The sequence below is a fragment of the Amblyomma mixtum genome, chromosome 3 (genome assembly GCF_055824585.1).
Source record: "Amblyomma mixtum isolate Tamu chromosome 3, ASM5582458v1, whole genome shotgun sequence".
NCBI lineage: Eukaryota > Metazoa > Arthropoda > Arachnida > Ixodida > Ixodidae > Amblyomma > Amblyomma mixtum.
This window is the reverse complement of record NC_143014.1, coordinates 169,506,351-169,519,137: the sequence shown is the minus strand read 5'-3', so window position 1 is coordinate 169,519,137 and position 12,787 is coordinate 169,506,351. Positions and strand designations below refer to the sequence as shown.

Below are 12,787 nucleotides of genomic sequence, written 5' to 3'. Positions count from 1 at the left end.
CTGTGTTTTTAGAGCGTGACCTATCTGCTTTTGCATCATGCAGCAGCTAGACACCCTTACCTAGACATTGTTCCCTTGTGCACAGTGATATCAAATGCAGTGCGTGTATTGTTTTGCCTCTGATGGATGAATGATGCTGGACTTCAGTTTCAAGTGTAAAATTTCCCTTTCCATGTGCACTGGATGCCGCTTGACCAATTCTTAACCCATCGTACTGGCGTTCCCCTCTTGTGCATTAGCTACCTGGCTCGTACAGACCCAGCTGACGTAGCCCGTGTGGAGAGCAAGACATTCATCAGCACAGAGCGACGTGAAGACACCATTCCAACACCAAAAGAGGGTGTCAAAGGCACCTTGGGAAACTGGATGTCGCCAGGAGATTTGCAAAAGGCTCTTAATGAACGCTTCCCTGGCTGCATGAAAGGTGGGCCAAGGCAAAATTTGTGTGTTCTTTGCTTGTTTACAAGAGCTGCAGTAGTGGGGAGTGAGTGGAATCGCTATTGTTTACTTGGTAGTAGTTCCACCTGCTCTCAAATATGCTTGCTCATGCAGTGTTTCCACTGCTGTTGCATCTCGTGACATGTGCTGAATTGTGAATGGTCGACTTGTTTCCGATATTTCATGCAAGGCTGCCATTTGTGCTGTTTCGTTTGCCTAAATAGTTCTCCCACTTATCTTGGTTGCTATACAGGTCGGACCATGTACGTGATCCCGTTTAGTATGGGACCTCTTGGCTCTCCATTGAGCAAGATCGGCATCCAGCTGACAGATTCCCCGTATGTGGTCGCCAGCATGCGCATTATGACTCGCATGGGCTCGGAGGTGCTGCGGACTTTGGGAAATGGCCCATTCATCAAGTGCTTGCACTCTGTGGGACAGCCGCTGCCCATGAAGAGTGAGCATGTGACACCCTGTGTGCTCCTGCATTGCTGTGCCAGCTCTTGGCATCTCTTTAGCAGTCCTCCACCTATAGCATTTACACATTGACCCTTGTGGTTCTTTTATGTGTGCTTAAGGTATGTCACCACCTTTGAGACAAAAATTTACAATTTTATTCGAAAACAGTTTTTTTTTTTTGGCTTATAAAGCTTACGTAAATGGAACGTTCCATATAAGAAAATTAGTCAAAATGTAAAAAAAGAAATGTAACTTTTCTGAAAGGTGGGTATTGCACCAACAGTCATAACTTGGCAGCGGGAGGTGGGATTCAAAATCAACTTGGCAGGTATGTGTAGAGGACAATAATCTGTGCAATCAACCACCATAACTGCCATGTCTCTAAGCTAAAGTGTGGGATCATAAAAATACTGGTGAAGTTTACATCTGGCAGAATTTTTTTTTTTTTTTCTGGCCTGTTTCGCGTCCCCAGTTGACTGATGTGCTGCCTTCCGTACACGGTCACAGTCATTGTTGAGGCACGCCTTCGTAGTGTGGTAGCCGGGTTTGATGCCTGCGTGGCTGCTTCCAAATGCCCCACATGCCTCTGTTTCAATCATTGAACTGATAGACAGCATTGTAACTCAGAGCAGTTTTTTCAGAACGCCTGGATTGCCCTGCAGCCCTCTGGTGGCAATTTAACTAGATCAAAAATATCAGGTTCCGAAAAATGCTCCTGAAAGCTTTTGGAACATACTTCAACAAATGAATATAATTTAATAGGCATACAAAGCAGTTTTTGGCGTAAAAATTCACATGTTATGAAATCGGAAGTATTCAGTTTCGGTTTCTGATGTGTTCCAGAGGGGTTGGAAAAATGGTCATAACTTTTGAATGGTTTGAGTTCGCGACATAATAATTTTTGCTAAATATTCATAAATACACAAGGAACTTGCAAACATATCGAAGCAGTCATCTATTTTTTAATAAATGTGGCTTTGAAGGTGGTGATATACCTTAACCCCATTGTTGCAGACTGGCTCCTTGACTTGCATGCCGTAGTAGTAGACATACTAATAGCTAGTAACAACTATCAGTCCTTGTAATCTTTAATCTTGAAAGATGCATTTAAGTTTGTTCTTGCTGTAATATGTCGCGGGAAGAAGCAGCCCTCTTGTGCATTCAGACTGAGTTTGCCATGCATGTACATAAGCCTCAAATAATTTGATGCACTGTTTCAGTTTGATAACTGCATCTTGTTTACTCAGGTGCTCTCATGTCAGACTGTGCAGTGCACTTGTGCAATATTTTTGGTTTTCCGCATTCATATTTAGGGATGGTAGGGTAGAATTGCCACCTTGGATATTTTCTGTGCCAAAGATTATAGATTAAATATTGTCTTAATGGCACTCTCATGCATTTGTTTCTTTTGCAGCACCCCCTGTGAACAACTGGCCTTGCAATCCTGAGAAGACTATTATTTCACACATTCCTGACAACAATGAAATCTGCTCATTTGGAAGTGGCTACGGTGGCAACTCTCTGCTTGGAAAGAAGTGCTTTGCCCTGCGTCTTGGTTCCATACTGGCTCAAAGAGAAGGCTGGTTGGCCGAGCACATGCTGGTTAGTATTTGTCACTGCTGAATCTGCTGCATACGTGCACATTTATGCTATTTGTTGAACTGTAAAGTCGCAGGCAACATGGTTGTGCTATATTTTGGACCCAGCACATTAATCTGCACAAGTTTATCAGATGCCTTTCCAACTAGGCATCGTGTTTTGTTGCCACGTTGCTTCAGGCATACAGTAGTGTCTAGTTTAAGGTAACGCTAGTTTAAGTAATCCTGTAGCTTCAGGCACTGGTAATCTGAGCTGGAGTTTTTTTTTCCTTATTGAACATTGCTCAATTATAGCATGCATTTTAATTCATATTACCAAAAGTTACGTTTCTCAATTTTTGTGTCTGTATATACCAAAAAATTTTAAATTCGGAAAAATTTAAATATTTTTTTATATAAAATGTTTATTTTACTTCAAAATTCAGAATCGCCTTTTATTGGTGGAAATATTTTTCTCAACACCGACTTTTGACCAGTCCTACAATGTTGTGTACTTTAGTAGGATAAAACTGTTGCATACTGTAGGAGAAACGTCAGTTAGCACTGGGCTATGCTCTGAGGTGTCCTGTATTATTCCGCTAGCCAATCGCAACAGTAAACGAAATCAGCTCTTTAATGTTTGACTTCATTAAACAAGCCAGGTATCGGACTTCTAGAGCTTATAATTTTTTTCCTGTGGTCTAGGTAACAAGGTTTTAACAACTGACTGCTTTTTTGTCGTGAAGGAATTCTGTGCGGCAGTCCAGAATGTGGGCAGAGCTTCACTGAAGACTTAAGTTGTATCCGACTGTGGCAGATTTGTTACCTTATACGTGTGGTGAAGGTTCCGAAATTTGGCGGCTTTAAAATCTCATTTCTCATTGCGCACGGCGGTTTTCTTATGACAGTGCACAAAAATGATGTTTTTCTTGCAGAATTACAGTGTACTCCATGGAGTCTAATTTAAAAAATGGCATCCGGAGAAGGCTGGAGGTTCTCTCTGAATGCACACCACTCAACCCTTTTACAGGAAAAATTTTGAACCTATGCGAGCGAGCACAAGCTTTCACCCAATACTTTTAGAGATGCTATGCAAAAAAGTGGTGCCCTACATGTAGGATGCTGGGCATATGCAGTTAAACCTAGTTATAACGAAATAAAAAAAAACTCCAATATTTTTTGTTACATGCAGTTTTCGCGAGCAAGAGTCGAAAGGACACTGCGGAACGGAAACTAAAATAAGAAATAAATGTAGGTGAAATCACCTTGAAAATGCATACTGAAAGCAGCGTTACTGGATGTCACAAACGCGGAGAACCTTTTCACGATCGTGCTGATAGCACAACTGTGGCAGCGCTGCCACCGTAGACCGACCACGGAGGCATGTGCTTCTATCCGCATGTTCCCTCTCTCGGTCTTCCCCTCGCTGTTGGCCCAGGAAACGGACTCCTCACCTTGTGTCGCCGGTGCTCATCTCTGTCCCCGCTCCCGATGCGCGGTAGCTATCTGCACCGGAATCGTGCGAGCCACCGCGAAGTGGCCATGGCCATGCTCTGCTGGTTTCGTTTCTTTTTTGCGATGCCCTATTATTTCTCGCTGCTTTTGAGCATGAACTGTTGTAATGCCAGGTGGTATGACATTCCAAAAGAGAAAGCGCCGGAGATGCACCAATGGCTGGAACACAGCACGTTGTGTCAGTTAAGTTGCTCGTTGCGATTGGCGTTCCTCTCATGTCAGTTCGTGCTGTATTGTCACGAAACATTCGCGTGGTTCTGCTAGATGTCGAGTAACTCAGCACTAGCTAACATATAGATGGCATAGCCTCTTCGTTATATCAAGGTCAATCGCCGCAACACCTTCGTTACATGGAGGTCTGAAATACACGTGCTTCAGTGGGGGCGGCGTTGGGGAATTGAGAAACTTCGTAATATCGAGAAATTCGCTATATGGAGGTTTGTTACATGCAGGTTTAACTGTATGGGCAAACTCTTCAGTATAGGGTCTGTTGAATGCTGTGTGCAGTGACCATTTCGCATCATTATTTATTTTGGTTGTCACTGTTTTTGGCCTCACTTTCTTCTTCTTTTTTCAGATTCTGGGTGTTACAAATCCAAAAGGGGAGAAAAAATACATTGCAGCAGCCTTCCCCAGTGCTTGCGGAAAAACAAACTTGGCCATGATGACTCCAACTTTGCCTGGGTACAAAGCAGAATGTGTTGGCGATGACATTGCCTGGATGAAATTTGATGACCAAGGAGTGCTCAGGGCTATCAATCCTGAGTATGGCTTCTTTGGTGTGGCTCCTGGTGAGTGCCCTTTTTTGTGTGTGAATGTGTGAATTGAAGACTGCAGCTGCGGGGCACTGAGAAAGAATTAGCGGTAGTAATGACCCCGCACGCACTACCGATCCCTTACAATGTAAGTGCCTAGATGTATATTTTTGGTGTACTGACATTATTGTCATCAGTTCCTCACGTGGCCGCACCATTTATAGCAAAAACACCAACATATTTATAGCAGAAACACCAACATGTGAGGTAGAGTAATGCAGTTAACATGCTTGATGACAGTGCTTTCCGCATCAAGCAGTGCACACTTTGCACATAAGTAAAAGCTCGTTAATTCGACACTGACGGGACCGCGAAAAATTGTCGAATTATCCGAATAACGAATTATCGAATGAACAACAAAAAAACAATGTTTGCCGCAACCTTTATTTGGCAAAGAAATCTGTTATCGTTGCCTGCTTTTTCGAGCGAATTTGAGCGACTACGATAGCTCTAACAGCTGCCAGGTGCTGCTAACAGCTGCCAGGTGCTGCGCGGCACACGCACCCAGTCAGGGATTTTTTCACAGAAGTCCTCCCGCACAGACAAGGCTTCTGCGGCTTCTTTCACCGTGCACTTCGGCATTTGGGGCAACTGCTCACAATCGTCACCTTCCGATGTCTCGTCATTGTCAGCGCCTGTCACTTATATTACTACATCCTCGGTCAGCTGACAGGACACAAAGGCGAGGGGGTGCGCAGGCACTGTGCGCTACCCACACCAAAGCAGGGCAGGGAGGAGGTGAAGGGAGTGCGGCTTGGGCCGCTTATCTGTTCTTTCAGCCAGCGTCCCCTTCCCCCTTCCGGCGTCTTATCTTTTCTCTTTTCTCTTTATCTTTCCTCTGATCTTCTTTTCTCTTTATCTTTCCTCTGATCTTCTTTTCTCTTTATCTTTCTTCTGATCTTCTAACTCTCCTCTATCTGCACTAGGCAGCTGTGGTTGCTGGGCTGAGCCAGTAGGCATGCGGGTGCAATTTCCTTTCACCCTTCTCTCAGTCGCAACAAAACAGCAACAGCAAGCAGCCCAATAAACACCCTGACAAAACGCGCAATTACCAAAAAAGGCCCGCCTTATGGTTAATTAACCGCGAGTAGCAGCAAGAACACGTGGAAACGACGACACACGCCAAAAGGAGACTTGCTGTCGCCAAAAGGAGACTTGCTGTCGATAGGGTTAAGTGGACGACACCAACACGACTGCTGCGAAGCACAAAAAAAAAAAGAAAAGACGTGGCCGCCGCTAACCTCGCCTTCGCTCACGCTGCTGATGGCGATGACCATAGGGATGGCCTATCAGCCGTACAGTAGCCCCGCTCGTGGCAGTGTTTTTTTCTTTTTGCTCTCGGCACACCGGCTTGGCGGGCTGCGGAGTGAAGTCGAATTAACCGACGCACGGCAAAATTTGTTCGAATTAACGAGAGTTTTGCCCCATAGACTCCTATGTATAATTGTAGGGACCTCGCGTGCGCGTCGAATTATCTGATTTTCCGAATTAACGGGGGTCGAATTAACGAGCTTTCACTTGCATGCAGCAAGTGTTTGTCATTAATGGGGCTGTCGTCTTAGTTGATGTTCTGAAGTGATGCATACAGCTTGCTTATTGGCCATCTGCATGTTGTCATTATCCTATACAGGCACATCTATGGCGACCAATCCTAATGCGATGAAGACTGTCGAAGAGAACACCATGTTCACTAATGTGGCTGAGACAAGCGATGGTGGTTTTTGGTGGGAAGGCATGCCAGAGCCCAGCCCGGGCATTCGTATCAAGTCATGGCGGGGCGAAGAGAACTGGACACGGGCCCTAGGTACACCTGCTGCACACCCTAACTCTCGATTCTGCACTCCAGCTAGCCAGTGCCCCATCATTGACCCTGCCTGGGAGGACCCCAAGGGCGTGCCCATTTCTGCTATCCTGTTTGGAGGCCGCCGTCCCCAGGGTGAGTTGGCTTCTCTTTGTGCATGTCTGTTGGCTTGTAAATAGGTTATGGTCTAGTCACCTTATCTCCATTTGCAAGTAGCCTGTAGAAACTTAATGCATGAGGAAGTTGTCTGTGTAGCAATGTTTCCTGATCTTAACAATGGCGTTAAGGGGGATCATACAGCATTGAAACCATAAGTTGGTATACCTACTACAGCTATACCTTGCTCTCCTGTGCCACCTGAACTTTGCGTACATTTAAAAAAAAAAAACATCCTGTTTGGGAGGAGGTAGAAGTAATCAAGGTAGTCAATTTCACTTACTTATCATTTATACATTGCATTTGTGGTAACTGTCTTTGCAGGTGTGCCACTGGTCTATGAGGCCTTCAGCTGGCAGCATGGTGTATTCATTGGATCAGCCATGAGGTCCGAAGCAACCGCTGCTGCTGAGCATAAAGGTAGAAGACATCGCGATCTCATGAGCCATTTGCAGCATTTGCATTGTCATTTGCAGTTTTCACTAACTTCCCCATCTTGCATTTTGCAGGCAAGGTGATAATGCATGACCCATTTGCCATGCGGCCATTCTTTGGATACAACTTCACAAACTACCAAAGGCATTGGCTGAGCCTCGGGTCCAAGCCAGAAAGGAAGCTTCCCAAGATCTTCCACGTCAACTGGTTCCGCAAGGGCTCTGATGGCAAATTTCTGTGGCCAGGCTTTGGTGAAAACAGCCGTGTCATTGACTGGATTCTCCGCCGTGTGGATGGAGAAAGTGGCACTGCTAAGGCAAGCCATCTTGCATGCCATCTTTGCACTACTTTTTAGCGTGCTTTAGGAACAATTTTTCAGGGATTTTCGGTTTTTATTTGCTTTTTGGTTTGAAATGCATGTGTATATTCATGCTTAATGTCCATATCCCTCATTGAAAGTAGTTTTGCAAGTGCTGTTTCATTTAGATATATGTTTGGAATCTGGTAGATGCACTAGGCTCTTTAATGCAAACTTCAAGGGATCAGAGGTTTTGGTTAGTTATCACAAGTGCTTATTTTACCTGGGCGCACCTTTTTTTTGTTGTTTTGACGTGGTGCAGCCTTTGCACAGGACCATCATTTTTCTGTAAAATTTTTCTCACTACAGCAGAGCCCCAAATACGCATTCATCTCTTACGCTGTGACACACATTTCTGACAAATTAGCGCAGCCCCAGGGAGTCCTTTAATGCATAATTCATTAAAAGCTTGGATGATGAACGGGCACCCGACAACCGGTGTGAATTAACTGCTTGGAGTAGAACAGGCTGCCGGATCAGTTTACTGGCAAACGTCGTGTGGTTTTAAGTGAACATTTGCAGATGATCCGGCGCTCGACTTGCAGTAATAATGCAGTGGTCGACGGTTCAAAGCGGGGCTCTTCACTTAGAAGTGAAAAAAGAGTAAACTGTCCTTTGGCACACACCCTTGTGTGCGCCAGAGGACAGTTTACTTCCTGTTTACTCTCATATAGGCGTATTTGTATTTAGAGTCTACGCGTGTGACCCGTGCCCATCAATGAGGTCCGTGTGCTTCACTGTAGAAGAAATTGCAGAAATCAGCTAGAGTAAAAGTTTGTCAATTCAAACTTAAAGGGACTGGGAAAAATGTTCGAATTATTCAATGTTCGTGTTATGTTCGTGTTACCCTGGAAAAAGTGATGAGAACCTTTGCTTATATGACTGCTTTTGAGATCAGTGCGGCAATGGCTATTTTTCACATTCCTATCAACGTTTTATTGCCTGCACACTGTCGGAAGCGTCATCTGAAATGGTAAGGGCCTCCCGGACATCCTTCGGGTTGTAACGCGGGCACGATTGTGCCCCTCACTAGCGGCAGTGTCGAGTGCGAGGAGGCTCCAACGTACAAACAGCGAATGGCACGCGTCAATCTTGCAGTTTGTGCGCAATGAAAGAACCACGTAAATGGAAGCGAGGGAAATGTGCAACAGCGCCAATCTTCGTCCGAAACGGCGCTCAGCTAGGCTTGGTTGGCTGGCTGATAGTGGCCGATAGCTGCCGTCACCACGTGCTGGCGTGAAACTCGGAAAGGTGAAACCAAAACTAAGCGGGCGCTCAATTACTACATTCTCTTCATGAACTCCTGAGCTTAATAGTGCACTCCTAGACTCATCGGAGAACCCACAATCGCGCCCGAAATTTGGCGAGTCCTTTTCAGCGACTCTTCCATGCTCGCTCCCTCATCTATCACAGTTCTGTTCAGAGATGGCCATTAGGCTCTTTCTGGCATCACGCAGCTACCATGGCCGTGGCCAGTCAGCAGCGTCACTCCGGCAGGGCAAGGAACTCTGCCCCCGGGGGCGAGTAGCACGGACCTTTAAGTGTTCAAACAGTGACGAACGCTGAAATTCAAATTTTGACTACAGATAACTCATCGACGAGAAGCATTAAAAAAATTCTTGGAGGTTATTCATGAAGTGGTGTCCTTTAATACCCCAGTAATACTGCACCTTCATAAGAGCCCCTGAGCCCCATATATGAGTAGCTCGCTCCCCAAACCCAGCCTTTCATTGTCATTCTTCAGGCTCTTGCACTTTTCTGAAAAGCCCTGGATCTTTAGGGATATGTTTGCATGTACATTGTATTTTGAGCCACCACAGTGGCTCGGTGGTTATGGCGCTCGGCTGCTGACCCAAAAGACTTGGGTTCAATTCCGGCTGCGGCGGTCGAATTTCGATGGAGGTGAAATTCTAGAGGCCCGTGTACTGTGCGATGTCAGTGCACGGAGTCCTTCACTACGGCGTCCCTCATAGCCTTCGTAGCTTTGGGATGTTAAACCCCCATAAAGCGTAAACCAAACATCCTATTTCGGAACCATTTTTTTCTGTTCTAATGTAACTAAACTAAGCATTGACACGACATAAAATATGGGTGACAGGTTCTCATTTGATCATTCATCCAGCAGCCTCCAAGCGGTCGCGTGGTTGGAAACGTGACTAGTAATGTCCTCTTTACCCCTCTAAAACAAAACTCGTTACTTTGGGTTTCAAAGAGCTGGAAAAAAGGACTCCTGTGGCAATGTGTGCATTAGCATTGGAGCCTTGTGGAGGTTAGATGGAGGTGGGTCCTTTGGGGAGCGGAGGTTGGTATTTGGGTGGATGCTCATAGGTTGGGGATGCATTTTTACTGGTGGGTGCCCGGATGCGTACTGCAGGGGAGGCATAGCTTCTGGGCTCGAAGATTGGATGTTCCACACACAGACGGAAGGAGCGGACGCTGAGGCTGACGTGTTATAGAGCACAAGGATTGTGCTTTCCTCCTTTCCTATCCAGTTCTGTTAATAGTGAAGGGTAAAGGTGGGTGGGTAGTGGCCGGAGGCCTCCTGGAGGGTGGCGATGGTATCTCACAACAGGTGGAATGGATTTTACCAAAGTGAGGGTAGTAATGCCAGCGCGTTAAAACGTCTAACTAGCCGAAGGAGGGATTATCGCATGACTCCCAGAAAAGTGCCAGAAATTGTTTCGCGTTGTAGTAAATCTAATTTGGGATAAAATTGGCATTGGTCGTCAGTGAAAACTATGGCAGCGACATTGCTCACAAAGCCGTCATGCTTTGCTGCATGCTCGCTGTCAGGAATGTCTAAACAGAGATCCACTAAAATAAAGGCTTGAGTGCGCAGTTTTTGCCGTGTGGTGCATTAAAAAACAGAAAAACCACACAGATGGAAGCGAGGGAAATGCACGCTGGCGCCAGAGTGGCGGAGCGCCTTCTAAAAGTTCAGATCGAAGTGGTACTCAGCGTCCAAAACTGCTCACAGCTGAGCACGGCTGGTTGATGCACCGCCGATAGCAGTCACTGCCGCAGTGTGGTTATGAAGCGCAGAAAATGAAACTGCACGGTGACGGGGCCCTCAGATTGTCGTTATGCCTACCGTCGTGGGCACGTCAAAACTTGAGCAGACAACAACGTGCCATGCAGTCGAGGCTTGAGGGATATTTGCACGATCGCTTGCCATGTGGGCATATCTCAACACCCCATTTCAGGAACCTGGCTTAGTTGGAATTGTGGGAGCATAGAAGGGGTAAAATTTTCCGTAGATGCGGCGCCGTTAACCTGGCATATCCTGCCTTGGCAGTTGCTTTTTTGCGTGCCGGTAACATTGGAGCAAAGCAGTTTGAAATGGCAAACCGAGGTTGGAATTAAGCGTTTAAAATGCATTGAAAACATACTTGGCTAACCAAAATTCAAAATTTGTTTCCATTAACAGAAAATGGCGAGTCATACGAGTTTTTGGTCGTTTTGGGCTGGAATGCATGTGCATATTGTTGAAAATTGTCCATATTACTCATTACAAGCAGATTTGCTACTGCTGTTTCAGCTGGATATGTCTTGCAGTGTACTGAACCTCCACTGCATTTCCCACTTGTGCTTTCTTTGTGTGCGTATATATTTTTTTTGTTGGCGTTGCAGCTTAATATTGAATAGCTTTAATATGTTTTGAGATTACTCTTCAAAACCTTACTTTTCGAGCTTCATGGGTTGTGTAGATGAAACACGGAGAGAAACTAGACAAGCCAAGCATTCGGAAAGGTCCTGGTTTGCTTAATGCCTAATTACTAGGGTTGTTTACCACTTTGAGTGAAGGCTACTCTGCTCTCCTACTACCAGGAATCTCCCATTGGCTACCTTCCTGCGGATGGAGCCTTGAACCTGGATGGCCTTCAGGAGCCAGTGAACATGAAGGAGCTATTTGGCCTGAGCAAGGACTTTTGGCTGCAAGAATGCCGTGAAGTTCGCCAATACTTCGACGACCAGCTTGGCAAGGAGCTGCCCAGTGAAATTGCTCAGGAGCTGGACCAGCTGGAGCAGCGGGTGAAGGCCATGTAGAGGGCACCAAGTGATCCCTGTTTCTTCTCCTGTAGCCTTTGTAGCCTCTGCGCCATGACAAATCTCTTCAAGCTGCCACTACTGTAGTCAAGAACCAAGTGGAGCATGTGTGACTTGTTACCACTTCGTATAATCTGATGTTTAAGTGCAACAGTCAAGTGCCTTTCAGGACCACACCTGATATAATGAGCTGTTCCATTTTCGGAGAGCCCTACTGTTTGCCATTGTTTTAAGACTACTTGGTCTAGTCTTTCAAAGAAACTTGTAAATAATGTGAAAATGGTTTTTATTTATGAACATTTTTAGCTGTCAAAACAGGTTTGAATGCCTTCCAAGGAATTTTTGGAGAATAAAGAGTGAAGCTATTTTTGACACAGCACACCTGGCTCATTCATTCCTGCTCGCTTACTGTTTTCTGCTGGCTAGTGCTGCAGTAGGCCATGCTACTGCAAGAGAACCTGACTATGAGCAGGAGAGTTTGTATTCGTTACATCTCTATACATTTTCACAAGACTATGATCCTTTTTTTTTTATTGTACTCCCTTGTGAACTTTGCTCTAGACTCCATCAAGATTCTAAGCACTCCATAATAATCAAGCTGAAATGGCAAGTACTGAAATGGTTTTACATGTGAACCCTCGCTTGCGTTCACTGAAATTAGTTTGGCCAGTATGCAGCAGGTTTCACGATTTGAGGCCCAGTCAAAAAAAACCATTGGAACCAATTGGACATTCCAATTGGAACTAAATGGACATTCCCATTGCTTCCAATTGGATTTCCCAATTGGAACCAATTGGTTCCAGTTGTGTTTTTAGCCCCCGACCAATTGGACCCAACTGGACTAGCCAATTGGACCCATTAGGCCAGGCAGTTATTTGACCCAGAAAATATTCACAAAATATGCTACGTTCATTGAGAAAGGTAGCTAAATGTTTAAATAATATGCTCTAGGATCTTGGATGAATATTTCTACAACTTAACATATTAAGATGTGCAAAAGGAAAACTGATATATGAGGACTGCAAGTAGACACTGTGCCTAGTACCAATCAACATTTTTCTACGGAATTGAAATTAACATGCTTTTATGGAAATCAAAGCCAACAGACACATGCATATCACACACAAGCAACACTGCACATTCAGGCACTAGTAGCATACATTAGTTCGATATGTACATCCAGAGA

General features: G+C 45.2%; 1 protein-coding gene across 2 annotated transcripts in view; it reads left to right on the top strand.

The window, feature by feature from the left end:
- LOC149352670 (phosphoenolpyruvate carboxykinase, cytosolic [GTP]-like) overlaps window positions 1–11,980 on the top strand; it is a 61,352-nt gene extending 49,372 nt beyond the window's left edge. For both annotated transcript variants that reach the window (XM_089581883.1, XM_089581882.1), the window contains 8 exons: window positions 240–424; window positions 692–895; window positions 2,312–2,499; window positions 4,567–4,780; window positions 6,435–6,740; window positions 7,086–7,181; window positions 7,271–7,512; window positions 11,383–11,980. In XM_089581883.1, the coding sequence (XP_089438009.1) occupies window positions 240–424; window positions 692–895; window positions 2,312–2,499; window positions 4,567–4,780; window positions 6,435–6,740; window positions 7,086–7,181; window positions 7,271–7,512; window positions 11,383–11,601 (1,654 nt within the window). In that variant the 3' untranslated portion in view covers window positions 11,602–11,980. The remainder of the gene's footprint in view (window positions 1–239; window positions 425–691; window positions 896–2,311; window positions 2,500–4,566; window positions 4,781–6,434; window positions 6,741–7,085; window positions 7,182–7,270; window positions 7,513–11,382) is intronic.
- Window positions 11,981–12,787: the final 807 nt, after the last annotated feature.